The sequence below is a fragment of the Xenopus tropicalis genome, chromosome 3, assembly GCF_000004195.4.
Source record: "Xenopus tropicalis strain Nigerian chromosome 3, UCB_Xtro_10.0, whole genome shotgun sequence".
Classification (NCBI taxonomy): domain Eukaryota; kingdom Metazoa; phylum Chordata; class Amphibia; order Anura; family Pipidae; genus Xenopus; species Xenopus tropicalis.
Window position 1 is genome coordinate 9,725,570 of NC_030679.2, and position 22,863 is coordinate 9,748,432.

Consider the following 22,863-nt stretch of genomic DNA (forward strand, 5'->3'; position numbering starts at 1 on the left):
AAACAGTACCTGTACTTGATCCCAACTAAGATATAATTACCCCTTATTGGGGCAGAACAGCCCTATTGGGTTTATTTAATGGTTAAATGATTCCCTTTTCTCTGTAATAATAAAACAGTACCTGTACTTGATCCCAACTAAGATATAATTACCCCTTATTGGGGGCAGAACAGCCCTATTGGGTTTATTTCATGGTTAAATGATTCCCTTTTCTCTGTAATAATAAAACAATACCTGTACTTGATCCCAACTAAGATATAATTACCCCTTATTGGGGGCAGAACAGCCCTATTGGGTTTATTTCATGGTTAAATGATTCCCTTTTCTCTGTAATAATAAAACAATACCTGTACTTGATCCCAACTAAGATATAATTACCCCTTATTGGGGGCAGGACAGCCCTATTGGGTTTATTTCATGGTTAAATGATTCCCTTTTCTCTGTAATAATAAAACAATACCTGTACTTGATCCCAACTAAGATATAATTACTCCTTATTGGGGGCAGAACAGCCCTATTGGGTTTATTTCATGGTTAAATGATTCCCTTTTCTCTGTAATAATAAAACAATACCTGTACTTGATCCCAACTAAGATATAATTACCCCTTATTGGTGGCAGAACAGCCCTATTGGGTTTATTTCATGGTTAAATGATTCCCTTTTCTCTGTAATAATAAAACAGTACCTGTACTTGATCCAACTAAGATATAATTACCCCTTATTGGGGCAGAACAGCCCTATTGGGTTTATTTAATGGTTAAATGATTCCCTTTTCTCTGTAATAATAAAACAGTACCTGTACTTGATCCCAACTAAGATATAATTACCCCTTATTGGGGGCAGAACAGCCCTATTGGGTTTATTTAATGGTTAAATGATTCCCTTTTCTCTGTAATAATAAAACAGTACCTGTACTTGATCCAACTAAGATATAATTACCCCTTATTGGGGCAGAACAGCCCTATTGGGTTTATTTAATGGTTAAATGATTCCCTTTTCTCTGTAATAATAAAACAGTACCTGTACTTGATCCCAACTAAGATATAATTACCCCTTATTGGGGGCAGAACAGCCCTATTGGGTTTATTTCATGGTTAAATGATTCCCTTTTCTCTGTAATAATAAAACAGTACCTGTACTTGATCCCAACTAAGATATAATTACCCCTTATTTGGGGCAGAACAGCCCTATTGGGTTTATTTAATGGTTAAATGATTCCCTTTTCTCTGTAATAATAAAACAGTACCTGTACTTGATCCCAACAAAGATATAAATAATCCTTATTGGATGCAAAAGAATCCTAATGTTTCATCTTTTAGTAGACTTAAGTTATGGAGATCCAAATTACGGAAAGACCCCTTATTCAGAATACCTTTGCTCCCGAGCATTCTGGATAACGGGTCCTATACCTGTTTAGTTTACACCCCTTGCCATTGGTGCAACTAGACTTTGCACGGGCTGAGCTGTGATGCTAGGAACAGGCACACTGTACCCTGGGATTCCCCTAAAATGGGGCATTATTACCCACCATCAGCGGGCGATTTTGCGCACTGCAGAAAACATCCAGTTTACGTAACGGCACAAAATGCTGAGATTATGGACGTTTCTCTGTAATGCTGCTTTAATCTGCTTGCACGGACTATTTCCAGAACCAGATGTAGAATGAAAGCAGTTGGCTGTATAAAGGCATTACACTGTGAGCCCTCCAAAGGGGTACCCGCTGTCCCTTACAGGGCTGGGCAAATGGGGCTCACACTCACGTTTTCAGAGTGCCCGAGGTCATCAGCTCCGTCACCAGAACGATACACTTCTTTCCCTTTAGCGTCGACTCCCAGGAATCGTAGAAGCGGACGATGTTGGGGTGCTGTAACCCTTTCAGCATGCCTGCTTCTTCTTTAAATCTCTGTCGCTCAGACTTGGAAAGCTTGCGGTCCTAGAAAGGAAAGCAAACAACGTAAATAAAAAAAGTAATGCCGAACAGATACCAAACACAATACATTCACACCGAAAATTCTATTGACTGACTAACCACTCCCAGTGGGCCAAGGGAACAATGTTTCGACCGCCACAATTCTCAGCAAGAGCAATGTGTTTGCCAACCCAACTGGCATGCCATACATCTTAATGTATAACAAGCAGGAGAGGGGAGAGAGCTGCGTGTCTCTGGCAAAGGAAAACAAAGACAACAAATCCTGTTTCTTTTGACAGAGGACTCAGTGCAGCGTTTCTGTGAGTGCTTATGGCTGTATTTACACAGACCTCTCTGATAAAGCTTACTGAGTTTTTACCTTTCCTTCTCCTATAAAGGACAAGGAAACCTTGACTTACCATGGGGCTGCCTATTTTCTAGGTACCCTCCGTTCATATGTTGAAAAAGGGGTCCCCAAACAAACAGATCTCTCCCTGATATGGTCACCGTTAGGTGGGCAATATTGGACTGACCCTGAACAGATCACAACCACGGGGATACAGGCCATTGGAGCACATTAATGAGGCTATTCAGTCATTGCTTTGACAAATTTTCAGCCGGATATCGATTGGGTAGGGCCGTCTGGGTGTCCAATGCACGGCAGATAAGCCGCGACTCGGGAGGCGAAAAACCGGTGTATGACGGCTTAACTTTTACCCTGAAAAAGGGGCTGATGTTTCTAACTTGACTGTATCAACTTCGATTTAGTATAAAATGAGGTGTTGGGATATCATTTGAAGGAGCAACACATTCACTTCCAAGCTTAGAGAGCCTAGTGTAAACCTTCCTGCTCTGTAAAGGTGGCCAAACACAGGGCAATTCTAGCTGCTGATATCGGTCCCCTAGACCGACACGGCAGCTTATCGGCCAGTGTAGGGGCACTAAACATGGGCCTGCCCAACCGATATCTGGCCTGAGATCGGGCAGATATTGATCGGGCAGGTTTAAAAATTTAGTCGGATGGGGGACTGCATCGGCTCGTTGATGCGGCCCCCCAACCAACTGCGCCTATCACCTTCGTTCTAATTCGAGCGTTTGGCCCCAGGGCCAAATGACCGAATTAGCCTGATAAGGTCCCCATACACGGGCCGATTGTAGCTGCCGATATGGGTCCCTTAGACCGACTCAGCAGCTTATTGGCCCGTGTATGGGCACTAACGACGGGCCTTCCCGACCAATATCTGGCCTGAAATCAGCCAGATCTTAAAAAATCTTGTCGGATCGGGGACCACATCGGCTCGTTGATGCCTATACCCACCTTAATAATTTGATCATTTAGCCCCAGGGCAAAACGATCAAATTAGCCTGGATTCTCCCGATATCACCCACCCGTAGGTGGGGGATATAGGGAGAAAAGCCGCTCGTTGGCGACATCACCAAGCGAGCGGATCTTAAGGTGTATGGGCACCTATAGCTTGATATTGGGATAAATGATAGCGAGCAGATCTTAGCGTGTATGGCCACCTTAAGACAAAAACCTATTTGCATCTTAAATGGAGATAGAGCAAAATGGGCCACCGTGGCGCTAAGCCCAAGCCCCAACCCTAACCTCCTTGATGATTGGAAGCAAGCTATACAATATAATGGTTTAAATGGAGGCGCTTATAGAACCCACACAAGCCAAAGAGTGGGATTAAAACTGAGAATAACCCAGCCGCACATCAGAAGACAGACGGAAGGCAGCCAAACAGCGCCGAGTTCATACAGAGCGTCCGGAGTCGCAGTGTAAATAGCACTTAGGCTGCACGCTCTGTAAGCAAAGCAACAAGGGCTCGACTCAATGCCGATCAGTAGGCCGGCCAAAATAAAAGCCAGCATTATGGACTATGTACTAGCCAGAGTCTGGTGTAACACAGTGCCCTCTCTCATTCGCTTTCCTACCCCTATCGGAGGGAGGGAAAACAAGCAGAGCAAATAGCAAGAACTGCAGCCGCCTTGTCTTTATTCAGCTCGGGAATAAGAAACTCTGTTTAAACTGTTCACTGTTTGGCTATCGAAAATCTTATTTTTAGCAACAGTTCCATTGGTCTTTATCTCATTTTTTAAAGTTTTTAAATTATTCGCCATCTACTTCTTGCCTCAACTCAACTAAAACACAACTTTTTGAGAAGTAAACATCATTTCAAACAGCCTTTTCAAGATCTTTAATGTAATAACATGGTTTGGAACAGCTACCTAAGCCCCGCCCCCTGTTTTCAGCTTACAATTTGTAACATCAATGTTTCAGTCCCTCCTCCCCTGCCAGAGTTTCGAAAGAGAAGAACTGTTTTGCAGCTGGATTTCAGCATGTAAAAATGGTATTTATTCATAGATTTTGAAGGAACAGATTACAGTGATGGGTATATTAGGGATAAAAGATAGATCTTTTAGCTACAGAATGTCTTGTTCTTTGCAACCTTCCTTTGGTCTTTATTTTATTTTTATAGTTTTTGAATTTGAATTTTAAATGGGGGGGCCACCAACCCCGGGATCCAAATGACTGCTCTGTGAGGCTATGATTTTATTGTTACTTTCCATGACTTATCTTTTTATTCAGGCCCTCTCCTATTCATCTTCCAGTACTGCTGCCTGGTTGTTAGGATCAACATAGCAACCAGATACATGTTAAGATTCCAAACTGGGGAGGCTGCTGGACAAAATACCACATTAAAAAAAGAATACACACAATACAATAGATCTCTGCACTTTAGTTCCTCTGACAAGATTTTTACAGCAAGATGCCTCATAACCACCATAGTGTGATAGGGTCCTTAGATTGTAAGCTCCACAGGCAGGGACTGATGGGAATGGGATAGGGTCCTTAGATTGTAAGCTCCACAGGCAGGGACTGATGGGAATGGGATAGGGACCTTAGATTGTAAGCTCCACAGGCAGGGACTGATGGGAATGTGATAGGGACCTTAGATTGTAAGCTCACTGGGGCAGGGACTGATGGGAATGTGATAGGGACCTTAGATTGTAAGCTCACTGGAGCAGGGACTGATGGGAATGTGATAGGGACCTTAGATTGTAAGCTCACTGGGGCAGGGACTGATAGGAATGGGATAGGGACCTTAGATTGTAAGCTCACTGGGGCAGGGACTGATGGGAATGTGATAGGGACCTTAGATTGTAAGCTCACTGGGGCAGGGACTGGTGGGAATGTGATAGGGACCTTAGATTGTAAGCTCCACTGGGTTAGGGACTGATGGGAATGGGATAGGGACCTTAGAATGTAAGCTAGCTCACTGGGGCAGGGACTGATGGGAATGTGATAGGGACCTTAGATTGTAAGCTCACTGGGGCAGGGACTGGTGGGAATGTGATAGGGACCTTAGATTGTAAGCTCCACTGGGGCAGGGACTGGTGGGAATGTGATAGGGACCTTAGATTGTAAGCTAGCTCACTGGGGCAGGGACTGATGGGAATGTGATAGGGACCTTAGAATGTAAGCTCACTGGGGCAGGGACTGATGGGAATGGGATAGGGACCTTAGATTGTAAGCTCACTGGGGCAGGGACTGATGGGAATGGGATAGGGACCTTAGAATGTAAGCTAGCTCACTGGGGCAGGGACTGATGGGAATGTGATAGGGACCTTAGATTGTAAGCTCACTGGGGCAGGGACTGATGGGAATGTGATAGGGACCTTAGATTGTAAGCTCCACTGGGGCAGGGACTGATGGGAATGTGATAGGGACCTTAGATTGTAAGCTCACTGGGGCAGGGACTGATGGGAATGGGATAGGGACCTTAGAATGTAAGCTCCACAGGCAGGGACTGATATGAAAGAAGCTATGGAATATGTAAAGCGCTATGGAATATGATGGTGCTGAAAGGATAATACTATACAAAGGCTTTTGCTCCATTCATTATTCTTATTAACATTTATTTATAAAGCGCCAACATATCCCGCAGCGCTGTACAATAAGTGGGTTTCATACATTGGACATACAGAGTAACATATAAAACAACCAATAACCGATACAAGAGGTGAAGAGAGCCCTGCCCAAAAGAGCTTACAATCTATTCATGAAGACAGAAGGGGATAAAGGGAGCGGTAATTTACTGCTTGAGGGCTGACGGCCCCATACTAGGTGAAACAGGGGTTAAATGTGGCCTGTTAATATAGGGCTTTGCTATAGAAGTTGCCAAACAAAGAATTATAGATGTAAGAAATTTCACCAAATGAGAATTCAACTTCATTGACCAGTGAGAATGCCGATTCCCAGCACTGTGTCGGCCATCTTGCTGGTACCTTACATATAGAGATAATGATGGCATTTTTCCCGTCATTATATGGCACAGGAATCAGACATGGGGATAAAGGGACAGACTTGTTCAGTGCTGGGAAACTGTGCTTATTGCTCCCAACTCCAATTGCAGGAACAGAGAACAGGGAGCCGGATTTACTCACATCAGCTGGGATTCTCATTGGAGGATTTCTTGCATTTTAATGGCGGATTTGGGGGAAAGTTTTATTGGGCAATATTGCTTTAAGAATATAACCCTGATGTTGCTGGACTACAGCTCCCAGCATGCCTCAGCCTTCATTATATGTTACATTGTTCTGGGATTTGTAGTCCGGCAACAGCTGAGTAAAGTTTGGTTGAGCCGTGCAGCAGGGTTTAGTACAGCTGTAAGGTATAAAGATGAGAATTTTTCTGGCACTGACCACTTCAGCAACCTCACAGGTTCCCTTAATAGCTTCCATACTCCGGCTGCAACCCCCCCAACCAACAGCGGGTCTCCGTGCCCACACGTGGCTTCCTGTCACTGTAATTAAACACCTACCAGTGACTTAACAGAGCAGGAATTTGGTATAGGGCACCGCAGAGATCTAGCTATCGTGCCTGCCGCAAACATGAAAGCCCAGCAAGCCTTAGTCATGGTTTGTACACTGAAAGGGCAATGGCAGAGGATGGGGGGGGGGGGAATAACATTTTAGAATATTTCAGTTTGGTTATGTATATACTGTATATATTTAGCTTGGTCAAATCACATAGAGGGTTTCAACATTCATAATAGCACAAGGCAGGGGTGCACTAGCTTATTTGTTCAAGCTGTTCAACCACTTTTATCCCACATCAGATTAAACAGAGATATCCACGGTATAAAATTGCAGCTTATTGCAGATGACTTCTTTTAATTTTTATCTAACCCTCTTTCATCTATCCCAGCCCTTAACCTAGAGCAGGGGTCCTCAAACTTTTTAAGTGAGGGGCCAGTTCATGGTCCCCAAGACTGTTTGGGTGCCGGACTATCCCTCTCCCAGCTCCCCACCTACTTCCCTTCGCTCTGTTTGGTCCTCCCTCCCTCTCCCAGCTCCCCACAGTTCCAGCACCCACCCTCCGAGTCCTTCCTCTTCCAGCTCCTCCCGCTCCGTTCATTCTCCCTCCCGCTGAGTCCTCCCTCTTCCAGCTCCTCCCTCTGCCCGCTGAGTCCTCCCTCTTCCAGCTCCTCCCTCTGCCCGCTGAATCCCACTCCCACTCCGTTCGTTCTCCCTCCCACTGCCCGCTGAGTCCTCCCTCTTCCAGCACCCCCAATCCGTTTGTTCTCCCTTCAGCTGCCCGCTGAGCTCTCCCAGCTCCCCCTCCTACTCCCCGCTGAGTCCTCCCTCTTCCAGCTCCCCCCTCCCACTCCCCGCTGAGACCTCCCTCTTCCAGCTCCCCCCTCCCACTCCCCGCTGAGACCTCCCTCTTCCAGCTCCCCCCTCCACTCTGGCCGTCCTCCATCTCCCAGCTCCCCCACCAACTCCCCGCTGAGTCCTCCCACTTCCAGCTCCCCCCTCCACTCTGGCCGTCCTCAATCTCCCAGCTCCCCCATCCCGCTCCCCGCTTAGTCCTCTCTCTGTCAGCTCCGTCTGTCCTCCCTCTCCCAGCTTCCCCATCCCGCCCCCCACTGCAGCGGGGGCAAGATAAATTACCCTGGGGGGCCGGATCTGGCCCGCGGACCATAGTTTGAGGATCCCTGACCTAGAGTTTATTCAATGATATCAGTAACTTCAAAATCTTTTTTTTTTTCTTTTTAAATCACTTGCCTTGAACATTACTACCCCTCTAGATATAATTCAGAATCTATCTGGTATTATCCAATATAAGTGGGCATCTCATTCATTTACACACTTGGGACTCCAACTCACTAAGGATGTCTCAAACTGGGCTGAACTTTATTTGAAACAGAACACTTTTAAAAAAAAAAACTAAAAAATACGTAAAAGCTTGGAAACACAAACCCATATCATGGTTTGGGAAAATGCACACAATACAAACAAATATTATGCCAAGAATCTTCCAAACACTTCCCCTGCCAATAAAGCGAACACCAATTAACAGAATTACATCATATAAACAAGCAAGTAATCTGGCAAGGAGAAAAGCCAAGAATAAATAAGAAAACCAAAGACAAAACAAAGGGAGGTGTCTCTGTACCCGTCTCTTACACACACACATTACTATGCACCAGTATTACACACAATAGTTGATTGGGAACATTACGCCAATGATAAATTATGGGTGGATACTGAACAAAAATCTTCATATTTCTACCTCCTACCCTGGGTTGAGGAATAAAATATCCCGGCCACTCCCTCGTATCAAATACTATGAAGATATGGGACAAATGCCACAACATATCCATCTCCCTTAATGCCACTAGTTAATACTGCTTTTCCCCCTGGAATGAATATAAATGAAGATAATTCTGAGTATATTTCACTCATTTTTAAGAGGAAATGAATCCCATCATTGCTTTCTATTTCACACATTTTCAATGGGAAGTCAATGCCAAGAATGAATTCAACCATCACGTTCAACCATAATGCCTATATATAACCTGCCTAACTGCTAGTTGATCCAGAGGAAGGCAAAAACCCCATCTGAAGCCTCTCTAATTTGCCGCAGAGGGGAAACAATTCCTTCCTCACTCCAAGATGGCAATCGGACCAGTCCCTGGGGCAACTTGTACTGAGAGCTATCTCCCCTACCCCTGTATTCCCTCACTTGTACTGAGAGCTATCCCCCCTACCCCTGTATTCCCTCACTTGTACTGAGAGCTATCTCCCATACCCCTGTATTCCCTCACTTGTACTGAGAGCTATCTCCCCTACCCCTGTATTCCCTCACTTGTACTGAGAGCTATCTCCCCTACCCCTGTATTCCCTCACTTGTACTGAGAGCTATCTTCCATACCCCTGTATTCCCTCACTTGTACTGAGAGCTATCCCCCATAACCCTGTATTCCCTCACTTGTACTGAGAGCTATCTCCCCTACCCCTGTATTCCCTCACTTGTACTGAGAGCTATCTCCCCTACCCCTGTATTCCCTCACTTGTACTGAGAGCTATCTCCCCTACCCCTGTATTCCCTCACTTGTACTGAGAGCTATCTCCCCTACCCCTGTATTCCCTCACTTGTACTGAGAGCTATCTCCCCTACCCCTGTATTCCCTCACTTGTACTGAGAGCTATCTCCCCTACCCCTGTATTCCCTCACTTGTACTGAGAGCTATCCCCCCTACCCCTGTATTCCCTCACTTGTACTGAGAGCTATCTCTCATAGTTACATAGTTACATAGGGTTGAAAAAAGACCAGTGTCCATCAAGTTCAACCCATCCAAGTAAACCCAGCACACCCAACCCACACCTACCAATCTATACACTCACATACATAAACTATAAATACAACCACTAGTACTAACTGTAGATATTAGTATCACAATAGCCTTGGATATTCTGATTGATCAAGAACTCATCCAGGCCCCTCTTATAGGCACTAACAGAATCTGCCATTACCCCATCACTAGGAAGGGCATTCCCCAACCTCACTGCCCTCCCCGTGAAAAACCACCTACGCTGCTTCAAATGGAAGCTCCTTTCCTCTAATCTAAAGGGGGGGCCTCTGGTGCGTTGATTGTTTTTATGGGAAAAAAAGAACATCCCCCAACTGCCTATAATCCCCTCTAATGTACTTGTACAGAGTAATCATGTCCCCTCGCAAGCGCCTCTTTTCCAGAGAAAACAACCCCAACCTCGACAGTCTAACCTCATAGTTTAACCCTTCCATCCCCTTTACCAGTTTAGTTGCAGTCTCTGCACTCTCTCCAGCTCATTAATATCCTTCTTAAGGACTGGAGCCCAAAACTGCCCCCCATACTCAAGGTGAGGCCTTACCAGGGACCTATAAAGGGGCAAAATTATGTTCTCATCCCTTGAGTCAATGCCCTTTTTTATACAAGACAGCACTTTATTTGCTTTAGTAGCCACAGAATGACACTGCCTGGCATTAGACAACTTGTTATCTACAAAAACCCCTAGATCCTTCTCCATTAAGGATCCCCCCAACACACTACCATTCAGTAGATAGTTTGCGTTTATATTATTTCTACCAAAGTGCATAACTTTGCACTTATCAACATTGAACCTCATTTTCCAGTTTGCTGCCCAGTTATCTAATTTTGTCAAATCGCTCTGCAAAGCAGCAGCATCCTGCATGGAACTTATACTTATACTTATACTGTATTCCCTCACTTGTACTGAGAGCTATCTCCCATACCCCTGTATTCCCTCACTTGTACTGAGAGCTATCTCCCATACCCCTGTATTCCCTCACTTGTACTGAGAGCTATCCCCCCTACCCCTGTATTCCCTCACTTGTACTGAGAGCTATCTCCCCTACCCCTGTATTCCCTCACTTGTACTGAGAGCTATCCCCCCTACCCCTGTATTCCCTCACTTGTACTGAGAGCTATCTCCCCTACCCCTGTATTCCCTCACTTGTACTGAGAGCTATCTCCCCTACCCCTGTATTCCCTCACTTGTACTGAGAGCTATCCCCCCTACCCCTGTATTCCCTCACTTGTACTGAGAGCTATCCCCCCTACCCCTGTATTCCCTCACTTGTACTGAGAGCTATCTCCCATACCCCTGTATTCCCTCACTTGTACTGAGAGCTATCTCCCCTACCCCTGTATTCCCTCACTTGTACTGAGAGCTATCTCCCCTACCCCTGTATTCCCTCACTTGTACTGAGAGCTATCTCCCCTACCCCTGTATTCCCTCACTTGTACTGAGAGCTATCCCCCCTACCCCTGTATTCCCTCACTTGTACTGAGAGCTATCCCCCTACCCCTGTATTCCCTCACTTGTACTGAGAGCTATCTCCCATACCCCTGTATTCCCTCACTTGTACTGAGAGCTATCTCCCCTACCCCTGTATTCCCTCACTTGTACTGAGAGCTATCTCCCCTACCCCTGTATTCCCTCACTTGTACTGAGAGCTATCTCCCCTACCCCTGTATTCCCTCACTTGTACTGAGAGCTATCCCCCCTACCCCTGTATTCCCTCACTTGTACTGAGAGCTATCTCCCCTACCCCTGTATTCCCTCACTTGTACTGAGAGCTATCTCCCCTACCCCTGTATTCCCTCACTTGTACTGAGAGCTATCTCCCCTACCCCTGTATTCCCTCACTTGTACTGAGAGCTATCTCCCCTACCCCTGTATTCCCTCACTTGTACTGAGAGCTATCTCCCCTACCCCTGTATTCCCTCACTTGTACTGAGAGCTATCTCCCCTACCCCTGTATTCCCTCACTTGTACTGAGAGCTATCTCCCCTACCCCTGTATTCCCTCACTTGTACTGAGAGCTATCCCCCCTACCCCTGTATTCCCTCACTTGTACTGAGAGCTATCTCCCCTACCCCTGTATTCCCTCACTTGTACTGAGAGCTATCTCCCCTACCCCTGTATTCCTTCACTTGCTAAATACCCACCCAGATTGTTTTCACAAAATTGCAGGGATATGTAGATTTTCCACTTGGGAAAAGTTTACAGCTCCTTAAGTCAATATACTTTTCTCGGCAACAAAACTGATATGTTTAACTAGAGACAAATGGTTACGGTTATGATTATGCTGGAGAATTCTCTGTTCATGCTACTGATATGTAAAAGCAATGTTTGTATCTAACTGTATTGTTTTGTGATTCTTCAATAAAGAAAAAAAAAATACACACTTAAGGGTAACTTTACCCAAACAAAGCTTTTTGAAAAGAAAACTATTTCAAGCAACTTTGCAATATACATCAATTACAAATATTCAGGCTTTTCATTATTTTTCATGTATTAATTTGGTTTGGAACTGTTCCCTAAGCCTGGCCCCTGTTCTCCTGACTTTGAGAATCAAAACAATTTAGCAGCAGTCAATTGTCGTCAGCCTACATCCTCCAAATTCCACAATTCCCTGCACATATGATGTTAATAAGGAAAGGAACATCACAGGGCAATGCATTGTGGGTTATGTAGATCCTGTGTGTGTCTGTAAGCTGTGGAGAAGTTGTTATAATTTGTAACATCAATGTTTTAGTCCCTCCTCCCCTGCCAGGATTTAAAGTGATGCGGAAAGAAGAACAAGAAGAACTGTTTTGAAGCTGGATTTCAGGATATACAATTTGTATTCATTCATACTTTTTAGAGGAAAATATTACAGTGATAGGTATATTAGAGGTTTATGTGTTGTTCGGGGCTCTTTAACAAATTTTGGTTCGGAAGCTGGAGTTTCTCAGCCATGGCCCTACACAACCCAAGGGTGACTTAGGGTGAAGGCCACCGCCTTATGACATTTCTGACCTTGGTTAGGGGGGTGGCTTTATGACCCTGTGGGTTAGCAGCAGCACTTGTATTATCAAAGAGTTATTGTTAATATTGTCTCTTAGGCGTCGAGGACTCTATAGACAACGAAGGACTCAGCACTCACAGGACTTTAGAAAAAAAAAATCTAAAGTGCTGTGAGTGCCGAGTCCTTCGTTGTCTACATGGTTATTGCCCCAACTAAGATATAATTACCTCTAATTGGGGGCAGAACAGCCCTATTGGGTTTATTTAATGGTTAAATGATTCCCTTTTCTCTGTAATAATAAAACAGTACCTGTACTTGATCCCAACTAAGATATAATTACCCCTTATTGGGGCAGAACAGCCCTATTGGGTTTATTTAATGGTTAAATGATTCCCTTTTCTCTGTAATAATAAAACAGTACCTGTACTTGATCCCAACTAAGATATAATTACCCCTTATTGGGGGCAGAACAGCCCTATTGGGTTTATTTAATGGTTAAATGATTCCCTTTTCTCTGTAATAATAAAACAGTACCTGTACTTGATCCCAACTAAGATATAATTACCCCTTATTGGATGCAAAACAATCCTATTGGGTTTAATAAATATTTCATTGATTTTTTAGCAGACTTAAGGTATGGAGATCCAAATTACGTAAAGACCCCTTATCCAGAATAGCCTCGGCTCCGAGCAATCTGGATAATGAGTCCTATACCTGTACTGCCCAAGTCCAGAGGTTTAGCAGCCCTATAACAGTATTGATCCATGCCTACAATGTTACCCCCAGCAACTCCCCATATTGGATCTTATTAGGGCAACTGTTGAATGTCAGTGGCACTGCACATGCTCAGTGGGCTGCTGCTGGGAAATAAACTGAACAACAGCAAGTAATTACATGTCTCATAAAAGACAACACTAAACAGCTGATTAATTCTGACACAGAACGCATCATGCAACTATGTAAATTGTGCAAGCTAGAGAGTGGCACTGTATAAAACAATAAATTATAGGACAGCCTTCTATCTGTGCCTGGGACATTTTATGGCACAGTGTTTCCCTTGGGACTGTTACTGGGAAAGAGCCCAGGCACTGACTAGTTTACAGGACACAGATAAGATAAAGCCTTCAAGGTAATGCTACATACCTCACAGGAAATCCTTGCTGGGAAAAATGTGCCAAGAGAAGTGTCTCTGAATTAAAGTCACGTATGGGGGCCCTAAAAACCAGGTACAGGTATAGGACCAGTTATCCAGAATGCTCAGGACCAAGGGTATTCTGGATAAGGGGTCTTTCCGTAATTTGGATCTCCATACCTTAAGTCTGCTAAAAAAAAAAAATCAATAAAACATTAATTAAACTCAATAGGACTGTTCTGCCCCCAATAAGGGGTAATTATATCTTAGTTGGGATCAAGTACAGGTACTGTTTTATTATTACAGAGAAAAGGGAATCATTTAACCATTAAATAAACCCAATAGGGCTGTTCTGCCCCAATAAGGGGTAATTATATCTTAGTTGGGATCAAGTACAGGTACTGTTTTATTATTACGGAGAAAAGGGAATCATTTAACCATGAAATAAACCCAATAGGGCTGTTCTGCCCCCAATAAGGGGTAATTAGATCTTAGTTGGGATCAAGTACAGGTACTGTTTTATTATTACAGAGAAAAGGGAATCATTTAACCATGAAATAAACCCAATAGGGCTGTTCTGCCCCCAATAAGGGGTAATTATATCTTAGTTGGGATCAAGTACAGGTACTGTTTTATTATTACAGAGAAAAGGGAATCATTTAACCATTAAATAAACCCAATAGGGCTGTTCTGCCCCCAATAAGGGGTAATTATATCTTAGTTGGGATCAAGTACAGGTACTGTTTTATTATTACAGAGAAAAGGGAATCATTTAACCATTAAATAAACCCAATAGGGCTGTTCTGCCCCCAATAAGGGGTAATTATATCTTAGTTGGGATCAAGTACAGGTACTGTTTTATTATTACAGAGAAAAGGGAAATCAGTTTTAAAATTCTGTATTATTTGATTAAAATGGAGTCTATGGGAGACAGGCTTCCCATAATTCATAGCTTTCTGGATAATGAGTTTCCGGATAAGGGATCCCATACCTGTATATCTGCCCCAGAATACCCTTTGTAGCAGTAGTTAAAGTGCGCAACCTCTCTAACTATGGGACAGGACTGTTCTACCTACTCAGATGGGATCTAAGGCACGCTCATAGGATATAGATTTTCGTATTTAACTTTAAATACGGACTGAAATGTGCGTGTGTGTGTGTGTGTGTGTGAAGACTTGCTTTAGCCGCCTAACCAGTTTCATCTGTTTGTCAGTAGATTAGGGGATGGATGGGCCTAGAGGGGACAGTAAAGCCATGACAAATGGTTCAGGAAATCTCCCATCTTTCTAAGGCTATAGCTGAGATCCCACATTCCTAAGGGAGGGGGGAGGGAGTTCCCACCAGCATTCTGGTGGGAGGGGGGAGCAGGAGAGGGGAGAGAACTGCGCAGACTCTGGCCCTGGGAATTAAATCCTGTGTTTCTTTTGACAGAGGACTCAGTGCAATGTTACTGTGAGTGCTTATGGCTATATTTTTACCTTTCCTTCTCCTTTAAAGTTCTTTTAAAAGAACTGAAAAACCATCTCCAAAAGATCAAACTATTCTGGGTGCTTCCAAATTGGGCCTATACATTTAAACACAGTGCTCTCTCATTGCAATACAGATAAGTATCATTATCCCTGACACTTAGGGACCAGCCCGACCCCCAAATTGTTTGTTTGAGCCCCAGTACAAGGGCTCTCCTTCTTTGAAAGAAGCAGTGAGGGTGCTTAGAAAGGGTCTAGGGGGCACTATAACAAAAACATTTAGGGGTGAGTTAGTATCCCTTTACAATGGTAGACTCCAATATTCTGGGAAATAACAGCACAGACTGCTATATAATTGTGACACCCCTAACTCGTCCTTGGGGAGCAATGGGGGCTCTAAGGGAGTGGGTAGGAAGGACTTGTTTGACCTACCTAGTTATACTTCGCAAACAATGTAATGGTGTTGTGTTGAGTAATCCTAAATAGAAAACTGCCATTTTAGAATTTAAAGGGCCGCCCCCAGGGATCATAGGACTCACAGTGCACACAAACAAGCCAAGGCACACATACATGTTAGGCCCCATCAGCCAATGAATGGGCAGAGTTCTGCCTTTTGCTTCCACACTACTTCCTGTTACAGTTAGAGCTGCATCACTTCCTGTCAGCTGATCTCTGAGGAAGCGCAAAGCCCATCACTAAATGGCAGCTCAAGGGAAAGGATGTAAAAGGGCAATATTTTCTGATTCCAGTTTCGTGAGATTCTTTAATAGGTCCCTTAACATAATATAAACGATCTGTTGGTTACGTATTCATTCTGGGGGTATAGGCTTAATTTTTCAGGATTCATTGAGGTCTGGCATGGTGCCAAGGGACTGGCAAATTGCTAATGTAATTTGGTTATTCAAAAAGGGATCCCGTTTTGAGCTTGAAAACTATAGGCCTGTTAGTCTGACATCAGCGGTAGGAAAACTTTTGGAAGGACTAAAAAACTTGAATACACTGCAAATCACAATACTATAAGTTTGTGACTTATTTTTATGCGTAACCAGGCTAATATAAATTGCCTTCTATGAGGAGGTGAGCAGGAACCTTAATGTTGGAATGGCAGTGGATGGCATCTACTTGGACTTTGCTAAAGGGTTTGATACAGTACCTCACAGAAGGTTAATGATCAAATTAAGGAGTATTGGCCTAGAACATAATATTAGTACTTGAATAGAGAACTGGCTGAAGGATAGATTACACAGAGTGGTGGTAAATGGAACATTTTCTAATTGGACCAGTATTGTTAGTGGGTACCGCAGGGGTCAGTCCTTGGGCCTTTGCTTTTTAACTTGTTTATTAATGACCTGGAGGGGGGCATAGACAGTACTGTTTCTATTTTTGCTGATGATATTAAATTGTGCAAAACTTTAAGTTCCATGCAGGATGCGATTTCTGGGCAGAAAAATGGAAAATAAGGTTCGATGATGAAAAGTACAAAGTTCTAAACTTTGGTAGAAATAATATAAATACAAGTTACACACTAAATGGTTGTGTTTTGGGGGGATCCTTAATTAAAAAAGATCTTTCAAGTTGTCTAATTCCAGGCAGTGTCATTCTGTGGCTACTAAAGCAAATAAAGTGCTGTCTTGTATAAAAAGGGCATTGACTCAAGGGATGAAACATAATTTTGCCCCTTTATAGGTCCCTGGTAAGGCCTCACCTTGAGTATGGGGGGCAGTTTTGGGCTCCAGTCCTTAAGAAGGATATTAATGAGCTGGAGAGAGTGCAGAGACTGCAACTAAACTGGTAAAAGGGATGGAAGGGTTAAACTATGAGGTGAGACTGTCAGGGTTGGGGTTGTTTTCTCTGGAACAAATGTGCTTGCGAGGGGACTATAGGCAGATAGGGGGTGTTCCCATAAAATCTATAAGTGCGCCAGAGGCCCCCCCCTTCCTTTATATTAGGCCAGTATGGGTCTGTGGGTGCTGATTTTGCTTGGAAGGGTTGAATTAGATGGACTCTGGTCTTTTTTCAACCCTATGGAACTATGTATTAATATAACACTGTATCCTCAGCAAATACATTATCATGTCATCCATGGGCTTGGGGGGGGGGGGGGGGGTCACTGCTTAAGTATAGCATACGGTTCTGGTTCTTATTTAATAAAGAAAAGTGCATTTCTCTTTTAAATGATTGAGTGCACAGCCTTTAAATTGTTCTGCTGGCAGTTGTATACAGAATATTCCAGACCCTTCAGAAAAATACTCATCACTTGAGATTGGTTGATCACTAACACTCCCCAGCATATTCTTATGGGCCCTTGGTACCAGAGCCTGCCGGTTCTGTCCAGTTATGTGCCTCCGCTAACCTTACCCCTGCTGTGCTGTAATACAGAGAACTTAATCATGTTTGGGCTAGTGAAATACCATTTATTATTGCTATTCAAAAGGTTAAAGGGCCAGCGACACCAGGGGGGCAAGGTGGCCGACCGGGTTGCCTAGGGCGCCTGGTCGGGTTGGCCCACCCCTGCCTTTTTTAATTATAAAATATGTTATTTTTTTGCATTACACAGGGCAAAAGTGTAAAAATAAAAGAATGAAAGTCACATTTTATTTCCTGTTTGGCCAAGCACAATCAAAACAAGTCAGCAGTCCAATAAAGTATCTGTATAAACAATCCCCCCCCCCCCCCCCCAACCACTGATGGGCTGCGCTTTCTCTTAAAGCCTTTAGATAGAGGGGAGGGAGGATTGGTTTGTTTATACAGAGGCAATGAATGTATTATTTGTATGCTTACACAACGGGTGCTGAAATGGAAGCGAATATGCGCCATCACCACAAACAACACAATGAGAGCAGGCAATGTTTCTTTGTTTAAGCTCAAACAAGGATGATAGTCGGCAACATGAATCAAAAAGGCATTCGGCCAGAACCGGCAGAAATAAGCATGCCTCCAAAACTTAAAATAATAAATAGCAACAGGCTTATTCACGCAATATATCAGTACAAACAGTTTTTGTCGAAAGGGGGAAAAATACATAAACACATACACAAGTCTGTGGGCTTTCAGCGGCCAAGGAACAAGATAATGAAGCCTCTAGTGGAAAGCTATAAAGGGAGCTTCACCCATGCGTCGCATGTGCTGCATATAAAAGGGCAAGTTAGAACACGCACAGATATGTATGTAGGTGTTCTGATAAAAGTACATTTGATTAAATTCTGAGAACCCTTTTACCTGCTCTCCTTTCCCTCTGCTATGATAAAATGTGGTTCCAATGTCAAGCATTACTCCTTACTCACAATGCAGCATTTGGTCAATTATTAGCTCTGCTTATCCATACATCCCAGGGCCCATTCACTTATAAGCAGTGCTCAGCGTCCCTTTGTACCGAGTATTTGACTTGGGTCTAAGGCAGCTTCACTATATTAAGAGAGATCACAGGAACTCTCCCCAAAACAGTAAGAGGACTCATTTTGGGGTATTATTATTATAATTATCAACATTTATTTATAAAGCGCCAACATATCCCGCAGCGCTGTACAATAAGTGGGTTACATACATTGGACATACAGAGTAACATATAAAGCAATCAATAACCGATACAAGAGGTGAAGAGAGCCCTGCCCAAAAGAGCTTACACTCTACAAGGAGAAAGGGTTGAGACACAAGGTGTGGGTACCGACATTTAGGTTAATAATTCACAATGGTGAAACTGTAATCACCATTAAAATTATTATTATTTTTTTTACTCTAATGGAGATGCCATATAAGCCATCTTGTTGCTGCTTTGGTGGAGCTTAAGCCATGTACATTTAAGCCACCATTTTATTGCCGTCACTGTGACTCACCAGTGTGACTAATTGACATTTATCTGTCCCTAAGAAAGCCTTCAGAGACGCCTAAAGGGAGATGAGCAGGGGTCAGTGACAACGCAAGTGACGTATTAGCAGCTTCAGATGAGCCAGAGCTTCTGCAGCAATATGAACATCCCCTATAACCCTGTCTACAGACTCTGCGACCCATCAGATCTGGTCCTCATTTGGCCACCCATACGCTGGGCTGATCCAGCAAGAAAAATGCATTTGTTTCATATGATCATAAGTACTGTCCTGCATGGGTCCACTTGGGCAGACTCCTGCCCAACTCAGGCAGAGTACACAGGCAGGGCACCGGCGGACTGCCTGCGTGTTCAGGTAATTGGGGTCTTTTTGCTTGAAACCCAACAACTTTGCAGGTATTCTGTAGGTACCTGATCCAGGACTCTACTGTGAGTACAGTGTGATAGGGATGTTAGATTGTAAGCTCCACCGCGGCAGGGAATGATCAAATGGTTTATAAAGCACAGCAGAATATACATAGTTACATAGGGGTGAAAAAAGGTCATAGTTCAGGTTCAACCCTTTAAAGTAAACCCAGCACCCACAACCTATACTTACCTATCTATCCACTCACATACAGACCCACACTGACCTATCTATATACTCACATACAGACCCACACTGACCTATCTATCCACTCACATACAGACCCACACTGACCTATCTATATACTCACATACAGACCCACACTGACCTATCTATCCACTCACATACAGACCCACACTGACCTATCTATCCACTCCCATACAGACCCATACTGACCTATCTATCCACTCCCATACAGACCCACACTGACCTATCTATCCACTCCCATACAGACCCACACTGACCTATCTATCCCCTCCCATACAGACCCACACTGACCTATCTATCCACTCACATACAGACCCACACTGACCTATCTATCCGCTCACATACAGACCCACACTGACCTATCTATCCCCTCACATACAGACCCACACTGACCTATCCACTCACATACAGACCCATACTGACCTATCTATCCACTCACATACAGACCCATACTGACCTATCAATCCACTCACATACAGACCCACACTGACCTATCTATCCACTCCCATACAGACCCACACTGACCTATCTATCCACTCCCATACAGACCCACACTGACCTATCAATCCACTCACATACAGACCCATACTGACCTATCCACTCACATACAGACCCATACTGACCTATCTATCCACTCCCATACAGACCCATACTGACCTATCTATCCCCTCACATACAGACCCACACTGACCTATCCACTCACATACAGACCCATACTGACCTATCTATCCACTCACATACAGACCCACACTGACCTATCCACTCACATACAGACCCACACTGACCTATCTATCCCCTCCCATACAGACCCATACTGGCCTATCTATCCACTCACATACAGACCCATACTGGCCTATCTATCCACTCACATCAGACCAAATGAAAGGTCCGTTCCTCCAATCTAAAGGGGGGCCCCTGGTGCGTTGATTGTTTTTATGGGGGGAAAAAAGGAACACCCGATATCTGCCTATAATCCCCTCTAATGTACTTGTACAGAGTAATCATGTCCCCTCGCAAGCGCCTTTTTTTTTTTCCAGAGAAAACAACCCCAACCCTGACAGTCTAACCTCATAGTTTACCAGTTTAGTTGCAGTCTCTGCACTCTCTCCAGCTCATTAATATCCTTCTTAAGGACTGGAGCCCAATGTAAGTGCTTTATATGAATGATAACATGGAGTTTGTGCATGTAGTTGCCGGCAGCGAGAGGAATCTGTGTTTGGCACAGACACACAATAAGAGATAGGAACATCTGGCCGAGAATCTTTTCTGGTCACAGGGATTCCAGAGCAGTGAGGAATTCAAGGTTGCAGAGCAGAGGTAATGGGAGGACGCTCCCAGACAAGCTTCGGGAGAGATTGCACTGATGGGACTGTGTGGGCTCCATTGTTCTCATCAGGCAAGAATTCCGCAGCAGCAGCAGCAGCGCTCACACACACACATTCTGCAGAACAACGGCAGGATTTACTAACAGGCCCAACAAAGGAGCCAGTGAATCTGTAATAAGCAGATACCCACCCTGCCGGCCGGATCATCGGAAAGCAATGCCCTGGATATGGAGAAGGCAGGCATGGCTTGCACTCAGTGCCAAACTTATATTAGTGCTTCTTCCAGATACATTGGCTTCCTGGGCACTGGCCCATGTGGCTGAACTACAAGGCCCAACATGGAACTGACAAACTAATTATTATTATTATTATTAATGACACTGCACTGACATTCAAGGGGTTGTTCAACTTTGCGTTAACTTTTAGTATGATGTAGACAGTAATATTCTGGGGCAATTTGCAAATGGTCTTTATATTTTATTATTATTTGTGTTTTGTAAGTTGGAAAAAGTCAGAAGGAGGCACATAATTCAAACAAACAAATATGTTGTATGAAACCCACTTATTGTACAGCGCTGTGGAATATGTTGGCACTTTATAAATAAATAATAATAATAATAATAATAATATTAAATAATGAAGACCAACTTAAAAGTTGCTTAGAATTGGCCATTCTATAACATACAACAAGTTAACCACCCTTTTTCAGCCAAACTGGCTGGAATCAAACCTAAGGTTTAACAGTGCTGCCCATAAACGCGTCGATATGAGTGTGGAGCAATAAAATATGTTATTTTTTTTAACTACTTGGAGCCGTGAGTGCTTTCGTTGGATAGTATATATACATATTATATTATATATATATATATATATACACAATATATATTATATATAATACAGTATTTAAGAATTGGCGGGGGCCATTGGTGGGGGGGGATGTGTGTGCAGGGGCACTGATTGATTGTGTATGCCCCTGCACACACATCCCCCCCACCAATGGCCCCCGCCGCCTTCACACCACCCCCCCACCCAGGGGCCCCAAACACCCTCCGACCCCCTCCCCAGAGTGCACTTAAATGACTCCGGGGGTCCGGGTCTGGGCCACCGGGTTTTTTTCCCTGTGTGATATAGGCCTAAAGCTCATAATAAAGGGGCCAATGAAAGCTGCCAATTCAGCTCTTTAATAAAGAGCTGGCTGCTTACTGGCCCATGTATGAGGCACTTGGAATTAAAAAAAACTCTGGCACATTAATAGAGCCATCGAGTTGTAGGGAGACTTACACAATATGTTGCTCCTTTTTGTCATGGCCCAGCGTTCCCTGCACGAGCCGGCCTGCTGCATTATACTGTGCTGTTGTTGGCACGTGTGGCCCGCAGATGGTTTCCATGTATGTAAAAGGATGGCTACTCCCCTGATTATGTTGGCTGCAACCCATTCTAAAAGGGCACGGGGTGACCAGAGAGGGCTCTAAACAGGAATACCCCATCGCAGATAAACCTGTTTTATGAAATACCCCACATGGAGGGTCAGGGGGGAACACAGGGGTGTGAGTGATAACACAGGATAGGCTAGGCTGAAAAATAACAAAACCCACTAATTCCAGTGGGCATATTGTGTTAGCAGCAGGACACAGTAAATGTTGCCAAATAACTGTGTAATCAGTTTCTTGCTGTATATTGTATATCTTAAATATTATATATTTAATATATAAATAGGTGACCTATTTCTCCATGTATTAAGTTTTATATATTTCAATAAAAGCTAATTTTTAAAGGATTCCCAGTGTGCACCGCTATACCTGTTGACTTTATTGAAATTGCTTGAATCGGTAGCACCTGGGTCAATTAGCCATTTGCTAAGGAGTGCTGAACCCTCGATAGAGATTATATATATATAAATAAAAGATATACAAGATATACATACATAGAAGGTTTCCATCCTG

At 43.8% G+C, this 22,863-nt stretch overlaps 1 protein-coding gene across 16 annotated transcripts in view; it reads right to left on the minus strand.

Moving 5' to 3' along the window:
- The window catches only part of wnk1 (WNK lysine deficient protein kinase 1), a 133,636-nt gene that overhangs the window by 66,337 nt on the left and 44,436 nt on the right, over nt 1–22,863 (minus strand). For all 16 annotated transcript variants that reach the window (XM_031898617.1, XM_031898623.1, XM_031898621.1 and 13 more), the window contains exon 2: nt 1,762–1,934. In XM_031898617.1, coding sequence (XP_031754477.1) covers nt 1,762–1,934 — 173 coding nt within the window. The remainder of the gene's footprint in view (nt 1–1,761; nt 1,935–22,863) is intronic.